The sequence below is a fragment of the Rhinoderma darwinii genome, chromosome 1 (assembly GCF_050947455.1).
Source record: "Rhinoderma darwinii isolate aRhiDar2 chromosome 1, aRhiDar2.hap1, whole genome shotgun sequence".
NCBI classification, from domain to species: Eukaryota; Metazoa; Chordata; class Amphibia; order Anura; family Rhinodermatidae; genus Rhinoderma; species Rhinoderma darwinii.
Window position 1 is genome coordinate 659,447,215 of NC_134687.1, and position 23,180 is coordinate 659,470,394.

Genomic DNA, 23,180 nt, shown 5'->3' on the forward strand with positions numbered 1-23,180 from the left:
AGCTGACTTCCACCGCTGACGCCGGATCAGCTTCTGTGCCGGCGCCATCTTGCCGGCGGCTACGGAAGCCGATCAGGCTCCGCCGCCGGGGGAATCTTGACCGACTACCATGCTAGGCAGACCGGGAGGCCAGTATTCGGCCCTCGGTTGCCATTGCAGCCACCGGAACCCCGGCAATTTCATTGCTGGTGTTCCGATGAGCTGCTAACACCTTAAGTGCAGTGATCGTGTTTGAGCGCTGCACTTAAGGGGTTAATGGCGGGGATCGAAGCTAATTTCGGTCCCCGCCATTACAGCCGCATGTCAGCTGTAAGATGCCGCTGAGATCCGGCGATGATGGCACCGGCTCAGCTTCTGAGCCGGTGCCAAACATTTGGCGTATGGATACGGCAATTTGTGGGAAGTCATGGCTTTCTATGTCGTACCCATACGGCAAATGTCGGGAAGGGGTTAAAAAAGTATTTTTACTGTGTAAAAGTAGTAAAGGATACAAAATCGATATCAATTTGGTATTGTTGCAATCGTAACAACCCGCTGAATAAAGTTAGTGCTATTTATACCACATGGTAAACGGTGTAAATTTAGGACGCAACATAGTGTGGCAAAAATGCTGTTTTTTTCTATCCCCCCCCCCCCCCCCCCAATTTTTACAAAAGTTAATCAATAAATTCTATGTACCCCAAAAAACATAAAAAAAACTTAAAAAATAGCTTGGTCATTAAGGCTTAAAATAGGCTGGTCATTAAGGGGTTAAAGTTTGTGAATAATCTGATGTATTTAAAATCTTTTTTTTTTTTTTGCTCTTATAGCATTTCCCACATTCTAAACGAGATTATGGTTTCTACTCCATGTGAATTCTCTGCGGAGTTCCAAAATTTAAATTTCTTTGTAAAACATCTTCTACATATAGAACATCAAAATGGCTTCTTCCCTGTATGGTTTCTCCGATGAGCCCTAAGTTGGCCTTTAGTAGTAAAACATTTCCCACATTATGAACACAAATATAATTTCTCTCCTGCGTGACTTCTTTTATGTACAACAAGATTTGATTTAGCTGTAAAACAGTTCCCACATTCTGAACATGAATACGGCTTCTCTACTGTGTGACTTCTCTCATGTCTAACAAGATGTGATTTTTGTGTAAAACATTTCCCACATTCTGAACACAAATATAATTTCTCTCCTGTGTGACTTCTCTTATGTACAACAAGATTTGATTTAGCTGTAAAACAGTTCCCACATTCTGAACATGAATACGGCTTCTCTCCTGTGTGACGTCTCTCATGTGTTACAAGACTTGATTTTTGTGTAAAACATTCTCCGCATTCTGAACATGAATACGGCTTCTCTCCTGTGTGACTTCTCTCATGTCTAACAAGATGTGATTTTTGTGTAAAACATTTCCCACATTCTGAACACAAATATAATTTCTCTCCTGTGTGACTTCTCTTATGTACAACAAGATTTGATTTAGCTGTAAAACAGTTCCCACATTCTGAACATGAATACGGCTTCTCTCCTGTGTGACGTCTCTCATGTGTTACAAGACTTGATTTTTGTGTAAAACATTCTCCGCATTCTGAACATGAATACGGCTTCTCTCCTGTGTGACTTCTCTCATGTCTAACAAGATGTGATTTTTGTGTAAAATATTTCCCACATTCTGAACATGAATACGGCTTCTCCGCTGTGTGACTTCTCTCATGTCTAACAAGATGTGATTTTTGTGTAAAATATTTCCCATATTCTGAACATGAATACGGCTTCTCTCCTGTGTGACTTCTCTCATGTGTAACTAGATATGATTTATATGTAAAATATTTTCCACATTGTAAACATGAATACGGCGGCTTCTCTCCTGTGTAAATTCTTCTGTGTGTTAAAAGACCTGAGATTTTTGTGAACTGTTTACCACATTGAAACCTTTTACCCCCTTTCTGAGCTGTACTTGTGGTAACAATCTGTGATTGGTTAGGAGAAGGTTCCTCTTGATTAGTGAAATTATATGATGGGTCTTTACTGTGAAGTCCTGGATGTACATTAAGGGTAATGAGGTTTTCTCCTGAAGACTGCTGCATCATATCTTCATCTTCTACTTTATCATTTAGCAATAACGTGAAGTTTCCCTCAGAGTTCTTACTGGTATTTTCTGTTAGGATTAAAAAAAAAATAATTGTGATTTTGTTTCACAAAAGAAAAGTTTACAAATTTATTACATTCGTATTAGGCTGGAAACACACCTGCAGTGTTTTGAGCCAAAGTCAGAAGTGGATCAAGCAGGAAGAAGATTAAGCCATGACTTTTGATTCAATTCCAGCTTTATAACGCTTTGTAGAACACTTTAAAATAAATCCATGACAGTCCAGGATTCTGGTCTACACTCAGTCCTCCACTATTAATTTATTACATAAAGCTTGACTTAATAAAATAATTTTTCTTGAAAAGCAGAACCTTGTCTGGCAATGAGGCCTGTTCTTTGCCAACAGATTTAGCCGTTTAATTACTAATGAGGCATACACAATCTTAACTTAATATTGTTACAGACAGTCTAATATTGCCCGCAGTCTACATTTAACAAGATAATGTGTCATGAGACAAATCACAGGATGAATTCATGGACATGACAATGAGGTCTGTATATCCTAATGGCTGAACAGTCACCAGGTCTCAATTTTATAGAACATCTGTGGGATGTAGTGGAATAGACAGAGTGAAGTTAATAATCAGAATCTGTAATAAAGGTTTCCAGTACATAGTAATATCATTCCACTAAGAATTCAGGCTGTTCTAAGGGGAAAGAGGGTCCTATCAAGTACTGATAATGTGAACCTAATGAAATGAAGTGGCCTCACTCAGGTTTTAGTCATGTGACAATTTAATAGAAAATTATTGTTCTATTTCTCTGCCAACCTATATTTATTTGGTCTTGTTTTTCTCAGAACATATAGGGCTTCGATATTATGTAATAAAATATGTGCTATATTTAACTGTGATGGAGTGGGAGAGTCGGAGAGGAGAAAACTCAGCAGGATGTTTTAAAACGTCCCTGCAGAGATAGGTGTGGACCACCAGGACATTTATAATCTATGGGCAGTCAGCAACTGGTTAAAATAGGTGCTTCCTAATAATCATGGATCTGTTTCTTTTAATCCAATATAAAAACCACATCTTTAAACTCACTTTGAAAACTTCTCAAAGACCCATAAAGCTAACCTAATTTTTAGACGACTTTTCAGAATAATCGGTCATGTGTGTACAGGAGGAATAACACTATTTCTGGCCATTACATGACTTGTACCTGGCATTCTTTTAGCAGTTTTCCCTCTGCAGGCTCTATCTTTAATTCTCATTTTTCCTGATGTAGTGGGTGGAGCCTAACTGCTATCATGTCTTCTATACACTGCACACAGAGGAGAGAGCTATCCTGGTCTACTATCTCTCTGTAGCACACCCTTAGAAGCTGCAGCAGCATGGAGGATATTATACAGCAGTAAGGAGCAGTGTAGCGAAAAATCCAGCACAGAGGTGACATATAACTCTTACTGCGGATTTACACGAACGGACCTACGCAAGTCTATGGGGCAGTGCAGACTGTCCGTGAGTTTTGCGCAGCGCGAGTCCGCTGCGTAAAACTCACTAAATGTTCTATATTTCGGCGTTTTTCGCGCATCACGCACCCATTGAAGTCAATGGGTGCGTGAAAATGACGCACACCGCACGGAAGCACTTCCGTGGGACGCGCGTGATTCGCTCAACAGCAGTCAAAGTATGAATGTAAACAGAAAAGCACCACGTGCTTTTCTGTTTACAAACATACAAACAGAGCGTCATAATGATGGCGGCTGCATGAAAATCACGCAGCCGCGCATCATATGGTGATGACACACGGAGCTGTCAAGTGCCTTTTGGGCGCGCAAAACGGCACGTTTTTTTGCGCGCGCAAAACGCACACGCTCGTGCAAATCCGCCCTTACCAGCAGCCTATGACTACTCTCTCTGCTTCTGCTCCCCCTCTCCTCTTCAAAGACTTTTATTGACAGCAGCATGTGTGTCGTTGTGCTCCTGCTCCATCCTTCTGCTTCCCCTACCTTTGCCATAGACTTCTATAAGCAGCAGCATCCGTGTGTCTCTCACCTAGTGGCACTAACTTCACATACAATTTTCATGGATAAAACAGCTAAACTACAACAGTAAGTAAATTACAAAGTTGATATATATCAGGAATACTATTAGATTACCACAAGTTGTTTGATAAGTTAGTGTCCATTTGTAGAAGACATGTTCCAAAAAGCTATTTAGTATATAGTGTATTACAGCGGAGATCTGATTGCTTGATATTGCAGCCGAAGGTTATACTACGGAAATATCCTGAGGACAACATGTCCCCTGGTGACTTGTGTGCAGAGTTGTCATGGGGACCTTGTGTGTTTTCTAATAGCTCCTCAATTCTTGTCCAGGCTCATATTAAATATAGAACTATAATGAGGATCTTTCTTCTCAGCGGTTAGTATTAGAAGATTTGTAATGGAAGAACCAAATAAATGACAAAGTACAAAGGAAATAACCAAAATTTATGTGTTTTTTCATTTTGATTGACTCCTAAAATAATGTTTAACCGGTTGAGGACTGTCCACTGTATATATACGGTGCAGGTTTAAGTTTTCTGCCTGAGTGATTGAGCAGCTAAATGTCGGGTGCCCGGTCATCAGAGACTGCCAGGAACCCTGAAAAGAAGACAAAAGTGTTTTTTACCACTTGTCTTCTCTGCACTCACGTACACAACGCACAATGAGCGCTGCTGTCTCTATTGATCCCGGTGGTCATGTGACTAGTCACATGGTCGCCAAGATGCCGGTAGTAGGATGCTGCTGCATCTAATTAGACCCAGCACAGCCCTATCAGTGACAGTAGTCACTATAAGGGTATGTGCACACACACTAATTACGTCCGTAATATACGGACGAATTTCGGCCGCAAGTTCCGGACCGAACTCAGTGCAGGGAGCCGGGCTCCTAGCATCATAGTTATGTACGACGCTAGGAGTCCCTGCCTCGCTGCCGGACAACTGTCCCGTACTGTAATCATGTTTTCAGTACGTGACAGTTGTCCTGCAGCGAGGCAGGGACTCCTAGCATCGTACATAAGTATGATGCTAGGAGCCCGGCTCCCTGCACTGTGTTCGGTAAGGTACTTGCGGCCGAAATACGTCCGTATAATACGGACGTAATTAGTGTGTGTGCACATACCCTAACACGGCTGATCTCCCCTGCTGTAAAGTGCCAGTTACAGAGGAAATATATAGTTTAAAAAAATAAATGTTCCCCAAATATATTTTCTGATGGAAAGGACATAAAAATAAAAGTAAAAAAACAAACAAAAATAAATGACGAAAAAATAACACATAAACCCCTACACTAACGCATTGTCACCTACATGTACGTAAAAAGCGTTAAAGGGAAGTATGGAGCGCGCTCACGGGCAGAGCACGCTCCTTACTCAACGGGTGTGTAATACAGCTAACACCTTACTGCAACGGGTGGAATCAAGGATCACTTGATTCCGCCCATTTAGCCCCTTAGATGCCGCAGTCAATTGCAGAATCTAAGGCATTAGAAAAAGGGGCTGGCCGGCTCCAAAAGCTCATCGGTCCTCCCGCAACGTGATTGCACGAAGTTGATGGTTGTCATGGCAGCCTGGGAGCCTAATAAAGGCGCAAAGGTCTGCCATTCCTGTACTCCCACTAAGTCCTGCAAAAGGCCTGTAAAAATAACGATATACTGCTATACATCAGTGTTGCCGTATACAGAGCAAGCGATCACTAGTTCAAGTTCCCTGGGGGTGGGGTGGCTAATGAAAAAAAACCAAAAACAGTAAAAAACAAAAAATAAAACTAAAAGTTACAAAAAAACAAAACCTTTTCCCACCTATTCTCTAAAGTAATGTTAAAAAAAATGGAAATTAACATAACTGGTATTACCACAGCCGTAAAAATGTAAACTATTACAATATAATGTTATTTAACCCACACGGTGAACGCAGTACAAAAAAAATTTCAAATAAATTAAAGACGCCAGAATTGTTGTTTTTTTGTCACCTTAGCTCCCCCCAAAAAATGTAATAGAAAGTGATAAAAAAATTCACATGTATCCCAGAATGGTATTAATAAGAACTACAGCTCGCCCCACCAAAAATAAGCAATCACACCCCTCAATGAAGCAAATTTATTTCCAATAAGATGTAGTTTTATCTCGATAATTTTTAATTTTCTTAACAAATAAAAGGAGAAAAAGCCCCCCAACATTTGTAAAGAAAATTCTCCAGAGTACGGGAATACCCCATATGTGCTCATAAACTGCTCAAAAGGGAAAGAGCACAGATTTTGATGGATTGGTTTCTGGGCGCAATGTTGCATTTGCAAAACACCTTTGGGACCAAAACAGTGGAAACCCCCCAAAAGTGACCCCACAGGTGTTTTCAAGAAATGAATGCGCTGCGGATGGTAAAAAGTGAAAATTGCAATTGTTCCACAGATATGCCATTTCAGAGTCCAATATGTTGTGCCACTAGAGAGACACACCCCAAAAAAGGGTTCTCCCGGTTGTAGCAATACCATATATGTGGTAGTAAACTGCTGTTTGGGTACAGTGTAGGGCTCAGTATTGAGGCAGTGTCTTTTGGTTTTTGGAGCCAGGATTTTGCTTGGTAGTAGTTATGTTTGGGGTATTACTGGTGATTCAGTTTATAATGTGGGGGCACATGTAATGTGTGCGTACATAAAGATATATGTAATGTGTGAGGAGTACATCAGGGTATATGTAATATGTGAGGAGTACATCAGGATATATGTAATATGTGAGGAGTACATCAGGATATATGTAATATGTGAGGAGTACATCAGGATATATGTAATATGTGAGGAGTACATCAGGGTATATGTAATATGTGAGGAGTACATCAGGGTATATGTAATATGTGAGGAGTACATCAGGGTATATGTAATATGTGAGGAGTACATCAGGATATATGTAATATGTGAGGAGTACATCAGGGTATATGTAATGTGTGAGGAGTACATCAGGATATATATAAGCTGTGAGGAGTACATCAGGATATATGTAATGTGTGAGGAGTACATCAGGGTATATGTAATATGTGAGGAGTACATCAGGATATATGTAATATGTGAGGAGTACATCAGGGTATATGTAATATGTGAGGAGTACATCAGGGTATATGTAATATGTGAGGAGTACACCAGGATATATGTAATATGTGAGGAGTACATCAGGGTATATGTAATATGTGCGGAGTACATCAGGGTATATGTAATATGTGAGGAGTACATCAGGGTATATGTAATATGTGAGGAGTACATCAGGGTATGTGTAATATGTGAGGAGTACATCAGGATATATGTAATATGTGAGGAGTACATCAGGATATGTGTAATCTGTGAAGAGTACATCAGGATATATGTAATAAGTGAGGAGTACATCAGGGTATATGTAATATGTGAGGAGTACATCAGGGTATATGTAATATGTGAGGAGTACATCGGGGTATATATAAGCTGTGCGGAGTACATCGGGGTATATATAAGCTGTGTGGAGTACATCGGGGTATATATAATATGTGAGGAGTACATCAGGGTATATATGTAATATGTGCGGAGTACATCAGGGTATATGCAATATGTGAGGAGTACATCAGGGTATATGTAATGAGTACATCAGGGTATATGTAATCTGTGACGAGTACATCAGGATATGTGTAATCTGTGAGGAGTACATCAGGATATATGTAATATGTGAGGAGTACATCAGGGTATATGTAATATGTGAGGAGTACATCAGGGTATATGTAATATGTGAGGAGTACATCAGGATATGTGTAATCTGTGAGGAGTACATCAGGATATATGTAATATGTGAGGAGTACATCAGGGTATATGTAATATGTGAGGAGTACATCAGGGTATATGTAATATGTGAGGAGTACATCAGGGTATATGTAATATGTGAGGAGTACATCAGGATATGTGTAATCTGTGAGGAGTACATCAGGATATATGTAATATGTGAGGAGTACATCAGGGTATATGTAATATGTGAGGAGTACATCAGGGTATATGTAATATGTGAGGAGTACATCAGGGTATATGTAATACGTGAGGAGTACATCAGGGTATATGTAATACGTGAGGAGTACATCAGGGTATATGTAATACGTGAGGAGTACATCAGGGTATATGTAAACTGTGAGGAGTACATCAGGGTATATGTAATATGTGAGGAGTACATCAGGGTATATGTAATATGTGAGGAGTACATCAGGGTATATGTAATATGTGAGGAGTACATCAGGATATATGTACTATGTGAGGAGTACATCAGGGTATATGTACTATGTGAGGAGTACATCAGGGTATATGTAATATGTGAGGAGTACATCAGGGTATATGTAATATGTGAGGAGTACATCAGGGTATATGTAATGTGTGAGGAGTACATCAGGGTATATGTAATATGTGAGGAGTACATCAGGGTATATGTAATATGTGAGGAGCACATCAGGATATATGTAATATGTGAGGAGTACATCAGGGTATATGTAATATGTGAGGAGTACATCAGGATATATGTAATATGTGAGGAGTACATCAGTGTATATGTAATATGTGAGGAGTACATCAGGATATATGTAATATGTGAGGAGTACATCGGGGTATATATAAGCTGTGCGGAGTACATCGGGGTATATATAAGCTGTGCGGAGTACATCGGGGTATATATAATATGTGAGGAGTACATCGGGGTATATATAATATGTGAGGAGTACATCAGGGTATATATGTAATATGTGCGGAGTACATCAGGGTATATGCAATATGTGAGGAGTACATCAGGGTATATGTAATGAGTACATCAGGGTATATGTAATATGTGACGAGTACATCAGGATATGTGTAATCTGTGAGGAGTACATCAGGATATATGTAATATGTGAGGAGTACATCAGGGTATATGTAATATGTGAGGAGTACATCAGGGTATATGTAATATGTGAGGAGTACATCAGGGTATATGTAATACGTGAGGAGTACATCAGGGTATATGTAATACGTGAGGAGTACATCAGGGTATATGTAATACGTGAGGAGTACATCAGGGTATATGTAAACTGTGAGGAGTACATCAGGGTATATGTAATATGTGAGGAGTACATCAGGGTATATGTAATATGTGAGGAGTACATCAGGGTATATGTAATCTGTGAGGAGTACATCAGGGTATATGTAATATGTGAGGAGTACATCAGGGTATATGTAATATGTGAGGAGTACATCAGGATATATGTACTATGTGAGGAGTACATCAGGGTATATGTAATATGTGAGGAGTACATCAGGGTATATGTAATATGTGAGGAGTACATCAGGGTATATGTAATGTGTGAGGAGTACATCAGGGTATATGTAATATGTGAGGAGTACATCAGGGTATATGTAATATGTGAGGAGCACATCAGGATATATGTAATATGTGAGGAGCACATCAGGGTATATGTAATATGTGAGGAGTACATCAGGATATATGTAATATGTGAGGAGTACATCAGTGTATATGTAATATGTGAGGAGTACATCAGGATATATGTAATATGTGAGGAGTACATCAGGGTATATGTAATATGTGAGGAGTACATCAGGGTATATGTAATATGTGAGGAGTACATCAGGGTATATAATATGTGAGGAGTACATCAGGGTATATGTAATATGTGAGGAGTACATCAGGGTATATGTAATATGTGAGGAGCACATCAGGGTATATGTAATATGTGAGGAGCACATCAGGGTATATGTAATATGTGAGGAGTACATCAGGATATATGTAATATGTGAGGAGTACATCAGGGTATATGTAATATGTGAGGAGTACATCAGGGTATATGTAATATGTGAGGAGTACATCAGGATATATGTACTATGTGAGGAGTACATCAGGGTATATGTAATATGTGAGGAGTACATCAGGGTATATGTAATATGTGAGGAGTACATCAGGGTATATGTAATATGTGAGGAGTACATCAGGGTATATGTAATGTGTGAGGAGTACATCAGGGTATATGTAATATGTGAGGAGTACATCAGGGTATATGTAATATGTGAGGAGCACATCAGGATATATGTAATATGTGAGGAGTACATCAGGGTATATGTAATATGTGAGGAGTACATCAGGATATATGTAATATGTGAGGAGTACATCAGTGTATATGTAATATGTGAGGAGTACATCAGGATATATGTAATATGTGAGGAGTACATCGGGGTATATATAAGCTGTGCGGAGTACATCGGGGTATATATAAGCTGTGCGGAGTACATCGGGGTATATATAATATGTGAGGAGTACATCGGGGTATATATAATATGTGAGGAGTACATCAGGGTATATATGTAATATGTGCGGAGTACATCAGGGTATATGCAATATGTGAGGAGTACATCAGGGTATATGTAATGAGTACATCAGGGTATATGTAATATGTGACGAGTACATCAGGATATGTGTAATCTGTGAGGAGTACATCAGGATATATGTAATATGTGAGGAGTACATCAGGGTATATGTAATATGTGAGGAGTACATCAGGGTATATGTAATATGTGAGGAGTACATCAGGGTATATGTAATACGTGAGGAGTACATCAGGGTATATGTAATACGTGAGGAGTACATCAGGGTATATGTAATACGTGAGGAGTACATCAGGGTATATGTAAACTGTGAGGAGTACATCAGGGTATATGTAATATGTGAGGAGTACATCAGGGTATATGTAATATGTGAGGAGTACATCAGGGTATATGTAATCTGTGAGGAGTACATCAGGGTATATGTAATATGTGAGGAGTACATCAGGGTATATGTAATATGTGAGGAGTACATCAGGGTATATGTAATATGTGAGGAGTACATCAGGGTATATGTAATATGTGAGGAGTACATCAGGATATATGTACTATGTGAGGAGTACATCAGGGTATATGTAATATGTGAGGAGTACATCAGGGTATATGTAATATGTGAGGAGTACATCAGGGTATATGTAATATGTGAGGAGTACATCAGGGTATATGTAATATGTGAGGAGTACATCAGGGTATATGTAATATGTGAGGAGTACATCAGGGTATATGTAATCTGTGAGGAGTACATCAGGATATATGTAATATGTGAGGAGTACATCAGGGTATATGTAATATGTGAGGAGTACATCAGGGTATATGTAATATGTGAGGAGTACATCAGGGTATATGTAATATGTGAGGAGTACATCAGGGTATATATAATCTGTGAGGAGTACATCAGGATATATGTAATATGTGAGGAGTACATCAGGGTATATGTAATATGTGAGGAGTACATCAGGGTATATGTAATATGTGAGGAGTACATCAGGGTATATGTAATATGTGAGGAGTACATCAGGGTATATGTAATCTGTGAGGAGTACATCAGGATATATGTAATATGTGAGGAGTACATCAGGGTATATGTAATATGTGAGGAGTACATCAGGGTATATGTAATATGTGAGGAGTACATCAGGGTATATATAATCTGTGAGGAGTACATCAGGGTATATGTAATATGTGAGGAGTACATCAGGGTATATGTAATATGTGAGGAGTACATCAGGGTATATGTAATATGTGAGGAGTACATCAGGATATATGTAATATGTGAGGAGTACATCAGGATGTATGTAATATGTGAGGAGTACATCAGTGTATATGTAATATGTGAGGAGTACATCAGGATATATGTAATCTGTGAGGAGTACATCAGGGTATATGTAATATGTGAGGAGTACATCAGGGTATATGTAATATGTGAGGAGTACATCAGGGTATATGTAATATGTGAGGAGTACATCAGGATATATGTAATATGTGAGGAGCACATCAGGGTATATGTAATATGTGAGGAGCACATCAGGGTATATGTAATATGTGAGGAGTACATCAGGGTATATGTAATATGTGAGGAGTACATCAGGGTATATGTAATATGTGAGGAGTACATCAGGGTATATGTAATATGTGAGGAGTACATCAGGGTATATGTAATATGTGAGGAGTACATCAGGATATATGTAATGTGTGAGGAGTACATCAGGGTATATGTAATGTGTGCGGAGTACATCAGGATATATGTAATATGTGAGGAGTACATCAGGATATATGTAATATGTGAGGAGTACATCAGGATATATGTAATATGTGAGGAGTATATCAGGGTATATGTAATATGTGAGGAGTACATCAGGATATATGTAATATGTGAGGAGTACATCAGGGTATATGTAATATGTGAGGAGTACATCAGGATATATGTAATATGTGAGGAGTACATCAGGGTATATGTAATGTGTGCGGAGTACATCAGGATATATGTAATATGTGAGGAGTACATCAGGATATATGTAATATGTGAGGAGTACATCAGGATATATGTAATATGTGAGGAGTACATCAGGATATATGTAATCTGTGAGGAGTACATCAGGGTATATGTAATATGTGAGGAGCACATCAGGGTATATGTAATCTGTGAGGAGTACATCAGGGTATATGTAATATGTGAGGAGTACATCAGGGTATATGCAATATGTGAGGAGTACATCAGGGTATATGTAATGTGTGCGGAGTACATCAGGGTATATGTAATATGTGCGGAGTACATCAGGATATATATAATATGTGAGGAGTACATCAGGGTATATGTAATATGTGAGGAGTACATCAGGTATATGTAATATGTGAGGAGTACATCAGGATATATGTAATATGTGAGGAGTACATCAGGGTATATGTAATATGTGAGGAGTACATCAGGGTATATGTAATATGTGAGGAGTACATCAGGATATATGTAATATGTGAGGAGTACATCAGGATATATGTAATCTGTGAGGAGTACATCAGGGTATATGTAATATGTGAGGAGTACATCAGGGTATATATAAGGTGTGCGGAGTACATCAGGGTATAATAAGAGGGTATAATAATGGGGTATATAATACAATTCTCCATAGACGTGGGTTACGCTGTGATGAATCCGTTATGCACAGGCCGGTGTCGCACTGATAAATGGTGTCCTTTCCTATCCCCTTTTGGTCCACACTCTGCACCTTTGTAGTTTGGGGTATTTTGCTGGGAAAGTGTTGTCCTGGTATAATACGGGCCTCCTCGCTTCCAGCAGATGTTTGGGCCCTTCCCTTCCTGGTTCCCAAATATTAGAGCCCTGATAATCACCTCCTGATACAGAAGGAAAGTTCCCCTCGGACCGGCTCATCTGCATATTTTTTCATCCTCGACTAATGGGAGCCTTTTTATTAACAACATTTTGGTCACTTGCAACTTTTGAAACACTTTTTATTCCATTTGTTTTCCCGGTTCTGTATAAATCTCGTTACCTTTATCCTGCCGGTTATTTTATTGTTTGGTGATTGAGCAGAGTAAAGGCTTATTTTTGTGGGCGAGCTGTAGTTTTTATTGGTACGACTTTTCGATCACTTTTCATTACATAATTTTTTAGCGCTAAACTGACCAAAAAAATAGCGATTCTGCCGGTTTCATTGTTTTTACAGTGTTCACCGTGCGATTTAAATAATGTTATATTGTAATTCTGCGCCTGCGCGTTCGGCATGATGTTGGTGGTGGACTTCCGTCTAATGGCGCGCCGGGAGTCACATGACCATACGTCACGGATGACATGGGCGACGGTGATTGGCCGTTTTCAAGGCTTTGCCTCAGCCCCAGGGGAGGAGTATTAATTCTATAAACACGGAGTCCTGAGTGGAGCGCGCCGCTGACACCCATGCGAGCACGCTTCCGTGTGTGTAACAGAATATCTCTTACAGTTCTACATCACTGGCGCTTCAGCCAGGCTGATAAAAGTACAGACCCCTGATGAAATAATACATAGAAACGCGTAGGTCAGATGAGAGATGGATTATAGCGCAGGTGACAGTGGCAGCACTGGGGAACTGAGGAGCGGTAACTGAGGGCTCTGGTGTGTTGCAGGGTCCCATCCACTGATACACCAATGTTTAACCGCTGATCCCACATTTTTCAAGCACACAATTAGAGGAGGGGTCACAAACGAACCAGTAATTGCAGTATACATAGAATACGTTTTTTAACAAGCACGGGGGGGGGGGGGGGGGCTCTTTTCACGGTGGTTATTAGAGTTATCTAATAAAAATGATACATTTTACTCATTAATCACTTCAGTGAACTCTTATATTGTAATTCAGACTTTTAATGATGCGGTGATAGTAATTAGGTTTATTTTTTACAATACTTTAACCCCTTCCCTCTTTAGCCACTTTTGACCTTCCTGACAGAGCCTCATTTTTCAAATCTGACATGTCACTTTATGTGGTAATAACTCCGGAATGCTTTCACCTATCCAAGCGATTCTGAGATTGTTTTCTCGTGACACATTGGACTTTAAGTTACTGGCAAAATTTGCTCGATATGTTCAGTATTTAATTGTGAAAAACACCAAAATTTAGCGAAAAATTGCAAAAATTAGCATTTTTCCCAATTTAAATGTATCTGCTTGTAAGACAGGCCGTTACACCACACAAAATAGTCGCTAATTAACATCCCCCATATGTCTACTTTAGATTGGCATCGTTTTTTGAACATCCTCTTATTTTTCTTGGATGTTACAAGGCTTAGAACTTTAGCAGCAATTTCTCACATTTTCAAGAAAATTTCAAAAGGCCATTTTTACAGGGGCCAGTTCAGTTGTGAAGTGGCTTTGAGGGCCTTATATATTAGAAACCCCCAAAAACTCACCCCATTTTAAAAACTTCACCCCTCAAAGTATTCAAAACAGCATTTAGAAAATGTCTTAACCCTTTACACATTTCACAGGAATTAGAGGTTGAATTTACAAATTTCATATTTTTTTGCAGAAATAAATTTTTTGTACAATTTTTTTTATAACACAGAAGGTTTTACCAGAGAAATGCAACTCAATATTTGTTGCCCAGTTTCTGCAGTTTTAGGAAATATCCCACATGTGGCCGTAGCGTGCTACTGGACTGAAGCACCGGCCTCAGAAGCAAAGGAGCACCTAGTGGATTTTGGGGCCTTATTTTTGTTAGAATACATTTTAGGCACCATGTCAGGTTTGAAGGGCTCTTGCAGTGCCAAAACAGTCAAAATCCCCCAAAAGTGACCCCATCTGGGAAACTACACCCATTGAGGAAATTATCTAGGGGTACAGTGAGCATTTTGACCGCACAGTTTTTTTACAGAAATTATTGGAAGTAGGCCGTGAAAATTAAAATCAACATTTCTTCAAAGAAAATGTAGGTTTAGCGTTTTTTTTTCTCATTTCCACAAGGACAGTAGGAGAAAAAGCACCGTAAAATTTGTAAACCAATCTCTCCCGAGTAAAACAATACCCCACATGTGGTAATAAACGGTTGTTTGGAGACACGGCAGGGCTGAGAAGGGAAAGAGCGCTATTTAGCTTTTGGAGCTCAAGTTTAGCAGGAACGGTTTGCGGAGGCCATGTCACATATACGAAGTCCCTGAGGAGACAAAACAGTGGAAACCCCCCACAAGTGACCCTATTTTGGAGACTACACCCATTGAGGAAATTATCTAGGGGTATAGTGAGCGATTTGACTCCACAGGTTTTTTGCAGAAATTATTGGAAGTAGGCCCTGAAAATAAAAATCAACATTTTTTCAAAGAAAATGTAGGTTTAGCTTATTTTTACTCATTTCCACAAGGACTGAAGGAGAAAAAGCACCACAAAATTTGTAAAGCAATTTCTCCCGAGTAAAACAATGCCCCACATGTGGTAATAAACGGCTGTTTGGACACACGGCAGGGCTTAGAAGGGAAAGAGCGCTATTTGGCTTTTTGAGATCACATTGAGCAGGAATGGTTTGCGGAGGACATGTCACATTTGCAAAGCCCCTGAGGGGGAAAAAACAATGAAAACGCCCAAAAAGTGACACCATTTAGGAAACTACACCTCTTGAGGAATTCATCTAGGGGCGTAGTGAGCATTTTGACCCCACGGATGTTTCATAGAATTTATTAGAATTGGGCAGTGAAAATAAAAACAATCCTTTTTCTTCAATAAGACGTAGCTTTAGCGCAAATTTTTTCATTTTCGCAACAAATAAAGGAAAAAAAAGAACCCAACATTTGTAAAGCAATTTCTACCGAGTACGGCAATACCCCATATGTGGTCATAAACTGCTGTTTGGGCACACGGCAGGGCTCAGAAGGGAAGGACCGCTATTTGGAGTGCAGATGTTGCTGGATTGGTTTCTGGGCGCCTGTGGGCCCAAAACAGTGGAAACCCCCCCAGAAGTGACCCAATTTTGGAAACTACACCCCTCAATGCATTTACCTAGGGGTGTAGTGAGCATGTTAACCCTGCAGGTGTTTTGTAGAAATTAGTGTGAACTCGATGTTGCAGAGTGAAAATGGGATTTTTTCCACAGATATGTGGACAATATGTGATGCCCAGCTTGTGCCACCATAACAAGACAGCTCTCTAATTATTATGCTGGGTTTCCTGGTTTTAGAAACACCCTACATGTGGCCCTAATCTCTTGCCTGGACAGTCGACCAGGCTCAGGAGTGAAAGCGTACCATGTAAAATTGAGGCCTAATTTGGCGATTTACAAAGTATTGGTTCACAACTGCAGAGGCTCAGATGTGAAATAATAAAAATAAACCCCTGAGAAGTGACCCTATTATGGAAACTGCACCCCTCAAGGCATTTATTAAGGGGCGTAGTGAGCATTTTCACCCCACAGGTCTTTTCCATAAATGAATGCGCTGTGGATGGTGCAAATTAAAAATTTATATTTTTCCCTAGATATGCCATTCAGTGGCAAATATGTCGTGCCCAGCTTATGCCACTGGAGACACACACCCCAAAAATTGCTAAAAGGGTTCTCCCGGGTATGACTGTGCCATATATGTGGAAGGAAACTGCTGTTTGGGCCGCTGTAGGGTTCAGATGGGAGGAAACGCCATTTGGCTTTTGGAGCGTGGATTTTGCTTGGTAGTAGTTTTGTTTGGAGTCTTACTGGTGTTTCCGTTTATAATGTGGGGGTACATGTAAGCCGGGCGGAGTATATAAGGGGCATAGTCAGGTGGTATAATAATGGGGTAAAAAAAAACAATAAAATGATCCATAGATGTGTGTTACGCTGTGAAGCAATCCTTTCTGCACAGGCCGGTGTCGCACTGATATATGGCGTCCTTTCTTATGCCCCTTTTGGTCCACACTCCGCACCTTTGCAGTTTGGGGAATTTTGCTGGGAAGTGTTGTCCTGGTATAATACGGGCACCGTCGCTTCCAGCGGATATGTTTGGGCCCTCCCTTTCCTGGTTCCCTAATTTTAGGTCCTTGATAAATCGCCTCTTCAAACAGAAGAAATGTTCCCCTCAGGCACAACTGCATATTTTTTTATTTCCTGACTTATTGGAGCCTTAAAGGCATTGTGTTGCCAGAAAAACATGTTTTGTTTTTTTTAATTAAACATTTAGTGTGTGGGTGATTAATCATTGTTCAAATTTTTTTTATTTTTTTCACGAGTCAGGAAATATTATAAATTAATTCTAATTTATAATACTACCCATTTTTGGTCACTAGATGGGGCTATTCCCAAAATTGCAGCATTGCAACATTGGGTTAAAAGCCCTCGCTCTAGTGAGCTCTCAGCATCCCCCCCTCCTTTATCCTGGCTAGTGCCGGGATAAACGAGGGGTTTGAACGGTGTAACCTCCTACACTGTGTGTCGCCATTTTTTGAGCTAACACACAGCGTAGTAGGTTTACATACAGTAGTAAACACACACAAACACGAACATACATTGAAATCTCTTACCTGCTCCTGCCGCCGCGGCTCCCTCCGGCCCGTCCGCTCCGTTTACTGCCGCTGGTCCAAGTGCACAAATCCGGAAGCCGCGACCGGAAGTAGTAATATTACTGTCCGGCCGCGACTTCCGGTCCACAGGAAAATGGCGCCGGACGGCGCCAATTTCGAATTGGACTGTGTGGGAGCGGCGCATGCGCAGTTCCCACACAGACGCCGTACACGGAAGTCAATGGGACGGGAGCCGTTCGCAGTCCCTATGGGACTGTGGCTGCCGTATTCCATGTCTGTATGTGTCGTTAATCGACACAGACAGAAATGGAACAAAAAATGGCAGCCCCCATAGGGAAGAAAAAGTGTAAAAATAAGAAAAAGTAAAACACAAACACACAAATGAATACAAACGTTTTTAATAAAGCACTAACATCTTTAACATATAAAAAAATAATTTGTGATGACACTGTTCCTTTAACTAATTTTATTTTTCATAGACGTAGCGGTATGAGGGCTGGTTTGTTGCGGGACGAGCTGTAGTTATTATTGGTACCATTTTGGGGTACATGCGACTTTTTGATCACCTTTTATCCTATTTTTTGGGATGCCAGGTAAACAAATAAACGCAATTCTGGCACAGCTTTTTTTGTTTTTTTTTATACAGCGTTCACCACGCATTATAAACTACATGTTAACTTTATTCTGCGGGTCAGTCCGATTCCGGCGATACCTAATTTATAGCACTTTTTTATGTTTCTACACCTTAAGTGCAGCGATCGCGTTTGAGCGCTGCACTTAAGGGGTTAATGGCGGGGATCGAAGCTAATTTCGGTCCCCGCCGTTACAGCCGGATGTCAGCTGTAAGATACAGCTGAGATCCGGTGATGATGGGACCGGCTCAGCTTCTGAGCCGGTCCCAAACATTCGGCGTACATGTACGGCAAGATGCGGGAAGTCAATGCTTTCCATGACGTACATGTACAGCAAATGTCGGGAAGGGGTTAAAAGGAAAAGTGGGAAAAGTTTGTTTTTTAATGTGAACTATTTTTAGCACTTTTTATTAGTCCCTGCACGGGATTTGAACCAGCGATCGTCAGACATACTAATGTATTGAATTATTGTCATTTTTACAGGCTCCTGGTGCCCTCCAAAATCTGATACTAAGCCAAGTGCATGACCGGAGTCATAGGTCACCTTGTAGAGAACTTCTACGTGCAGTCACAGCTCCCTCAGGTCCGGCACTATGTGTAACACATTGTCTGACGTGTTACTGTAATGTAGAACTAAGGAGGAACCCCACCTTACCAAACCTCCCAATTCACTTTCTAGTATCATTATTACTGACCTGTGGTAACACCTCCTGGAATCTCCTCCTCCGCTTCACTGTTACACGGTTGATCGCTCCTCACCCGCTCTTCTTCATCCTCCGCTTTAATATCAGTCAGATCTTCCCCCTGATATCACATATGCAATAATTCAGTACAATACAGCAGAGAGTGCGAAGAATTTAACAGATCAACATAAGAAACCACCAAAATCTATGACCCCATCTATGACCGCAGGACCAAAAAGCTCCACACCCCCTATATAGATGTGGTATAGGGCTCAGCTTCATCTACCTGATGATTCTCTGGCACATTGTGATTTTCCTCTGGACAGTCCTGGGAATACAGAGGACTGGGACATCTCTCTGGTGGATTTCTCCTACTGGATCCATCTGTAGGAAACACACAGTGACTGATATATAGACAGATATACAGTAGTCATGTATTCAGACACTTCATTAGGCCCACGGCTGCCATAGAACACCCTGTGATCTTACACAGGGTGCCGGTGGGGTGAGAGAGGGAGCTCCCTCCCTCTCCAATACCACTCAGATGCGGCGCTCGCTATTGATACCAAAGAAACGCAATATTTATTTCTCCGATTCTGCATTTTATAGAAATATCCCACATGTGGCGCATGTGTCCTATTTAGTGAAACTTGGGCCCCAGAAATGAAGGAGCACCTTGTGGATTCTGGGGTCTCCTTTTCATTTTCTAGGCACCAGTATAGGTTTGAGGAGGCCTTAAAGGGGTTTTCCAGACCCTAAAAATTGATGATAGGCCACCAATAGCTGAACGTTCGGGGTCCGACTCCTGGTACCCCCAACGATCAGCTGTTTTGAAGGGGGTGCAGTGCTTGTATGCTGTTATTTTTTGGGGTCGGGGGGAATAGAAAAAAAAAAAAAAAACAGAAATTCCGCCATCGTTCTATGCATTATAAACTTACGCCTTTACGCCGTTTTTTCATGTTTTACGACTTTTGCAGAATAAAATCCCTTTTAAACTAAATTTGTTTTTGCATCGTCGCTTTCCAAGAGCCAGAACTTTTTTATTTTTCCATCAATGTAGTGATATGAGGGCTTGTTATTTGCAGGACGAGACGTAGTTTTCATTGGTACATTTTTGGGGTACATGGGTCTTATTGGTTAACTTTTATTATTACTTTTTTGGGAGCCAATGGAAAAAAAAAATAAGAATTGCGCCATTTTTTTACGGCATTCACCCTGCGGTTTAAATTACATGTTAACTTTATTGTGAGGATCATTACGGTCGCGGCGATACCATATTTATGTACTTTTATTTCTTTTTTACACTTTTACTAAATAAAAACACTTTTTAATGGAAAAAATGTTTCCAATGTAGTCATTTTTATTAATAATTTTTATTTCACAGTAATTACTTATTTTTTTCTCCCACTAGGGGACTTCACTGTGCGATCTTCTGATCGCAGATATAGTGCTTTGGTATACTTAGTATACCGGAGCATTTCTGCTTCTGGCACGGCCTAATAGGCACAGCCAGGGCAGGCCTGGGGGCTTTGTTAGGACCCCGGCTTCCATGGTACATCATCGTGGGCCCGCGATCACGTTTGCGGGCCGCCCATGGGTGACAGATGGAGCTCCCTCCCTTCGTAAACCACAATTGATGATGTGGTCACCATTGACTGCAGCATTTAAGGGGTTAAATAGCCGTGATTGACGGAAACTTAAGAGGTGCTGCACCCGCTCCAGCCTGCACGGGACGACCGTGCAGAACTTAGACTGGGCAGCCATGAAAAGGCATTTTGGTGGTCACAAAGGGGTTAAACTTGAAAGTTTTTCTTTTTTTCGTCTTACTAGGGGACTTGAAGATCCAACGTTGTGGTCACTGGTATAATACTTATGTGTTGCAGGCTATTACACCCGTCAGCTTTACACTGACAGACTGACTATTAGACTCTCCCTCTGGTAGGGCCTGACAGGCTTCCGTAGATGGCAGACCTGGAGGACATTGTTAGACCTCCAGTTGCCATAGCAAAGCCGAACAGAAACTAAACTGCTGAGCGCTTCTGCCGCTTCGTTTTAGCGATCGGTGGGGGTCTCAGTAGACGTCAGAAGTCTGGTGAACGTTTAGTTACACTTTAAGCATATTTTTAGTCTAATGTTTAACTTATGTTCTGGGGTCAAACATCTTCTATAAAGTGTTTGTTTGGAGCTGCCAGCGACAGCTCTATAGAATGCCGGACAGCAAGCACTGGACATAAGAGAATAGGGGGGGGGGTGACCCCATTATGTAATACAGCAGTGTGCAGTGAGCATGCTCCCACCTCGCCCCCTGTACTGAGAGGAGGGGGAGGCAGCCGCTCACTCCCTGGACCACACGTCTATCACACACCGCAGTATGGAGATGTGTATTACCAAGCTGCGGATGTGTATACCCCACATGATGACACAGAAGAGGGTCCCGGACAACAATAGTCTCATCATGTGGGGAATACACCCCCCCCATCCCCCCGACACGGCAATACCTCTGTATACTGCAGTGTAAAGATGTGCACTCCATGCAGTTATGGGGGAACGGAGGACAATAATAACGGAGGCTGTCAGGACATGCTGGGAGTTGTAGTTGTGCACAGCAGGAGCGACACAGGTTGGAAAACATTGCCCCAGGACATAAAGGTGACGGTGTAAGTGCAGAATGAAGTGTCTACCAGGAGAACGTCTCATCCATGTGCAGAAGAAAAGACCCCAGTATTAGATCTCACACTGAAGCTGCAGAACATCTTTCCACATGATTGTCATGTCCGCTGTTCACACATGGTAGAACTTTACACTCAGCTGGAGAGATTATAAGAGCAGCGCAGATCAGTCACTGGTTATATAAGACTATGTTCACACACAAGTCACTGCCCATCTCAGCTGAATGTACCTGCTGCAGAAACTACAACATTCAGATATATGGAAACTTCTACAACAAATCTGTGACTATCCCCTAGTGCAGCACTGCAGCAAAGCGAGGAACGTGCAATCAGAGATCAGGAATCACATGTCTGTATATACTGCACATGACAAAATTCAACAACAAACTAATAATATAAAAAATAGCAATTAGACCTACCGGTAATTGTATTTCCAGGAATCCATCATGACAGCACTACAGGAGGTTGCCCTATTGACCTCTGTAGGGACAAGTAGACAGAGAGGTTAAAAGGCCCCTCCCACCACCTACTTGCCAGTGTTTTTCAATTACTACACCAGGATGGATGCAACCCTATTTTATTTCTAGGGTTAATAACTGACATGTTAAATGCACAAATCAGAATTCAATAAGGGAGGGATGTAATGGTGCTGTCATGATGGATTCCTGGAAATACAATTACCGGTAGGTCTAATTGCTATTTTCCAGTACATCCCTCATGACAGCACTACAGGAGCAATACCAGATTATAATGCTCAGGGCGGGACTACGGATTGAAGGACTTTCCGTCCAAAACTTAAATCCGTCTCGGACAGAACATCGAGCCTATAATGTTTGTAAAACGTATGATGGCTTGACCAAGTGGCAGCTCTGCAGATTTGGTCCATAGAGGCTTCTCTTCTTTCTGCCCAGGATGCCGAAACTGCCCTTGTTGAATGGGCTCCGATGCCTTCTGGGGCACATAGTCCTTGGGACTTGTAGGCTTCTTGTATGGTGGTTTTTACCCATCTCGCTAGAGAGCCTTTTGAGGCTTTCTTTCCTCTATTCTTTCCCCCAAACAGGACAAATAGATTTTTATCTTGTCTCCAGGAGGAGGTTCTATCCAGATACTGAATAATTGTTCGCCTGAGATCCAGGCAATGGAATTTTTCTTCTTGTTGGTTTTTTGGATCTGGATAAAAGGAAGGTAGAAGGAAGGATGATCTTATCCTCTTGTACTTTTAGGTACGGTTCTATGACTGAC

At 40.9% G+C, this 23,180-nt stretch overlaps 1 protein-coding gene across 1 annotated transcript in view; it reads right to left on the bottom strand.

The window, feature by feature from the left end:
* Positions 1-744: 744 nt before the first annotated feature.
* The window catches only part of LOC142664324 (uncharacterized), a 251,955-nt gene continuing 229,519 nt past the window's right edge, over positions 745-23,180 (bottom strand). The window contains exon 9 of the mRNA XM_075843367.1: positions 745-1,782. Coding sequence (XP_075699482.1) covers positions 990-1,782 — 793 coding nt within the window. The 3' untranslated portion in view covers positions 745-989. The remainder of the gene's footprint in view (positions 1,783-23,180) is intronic.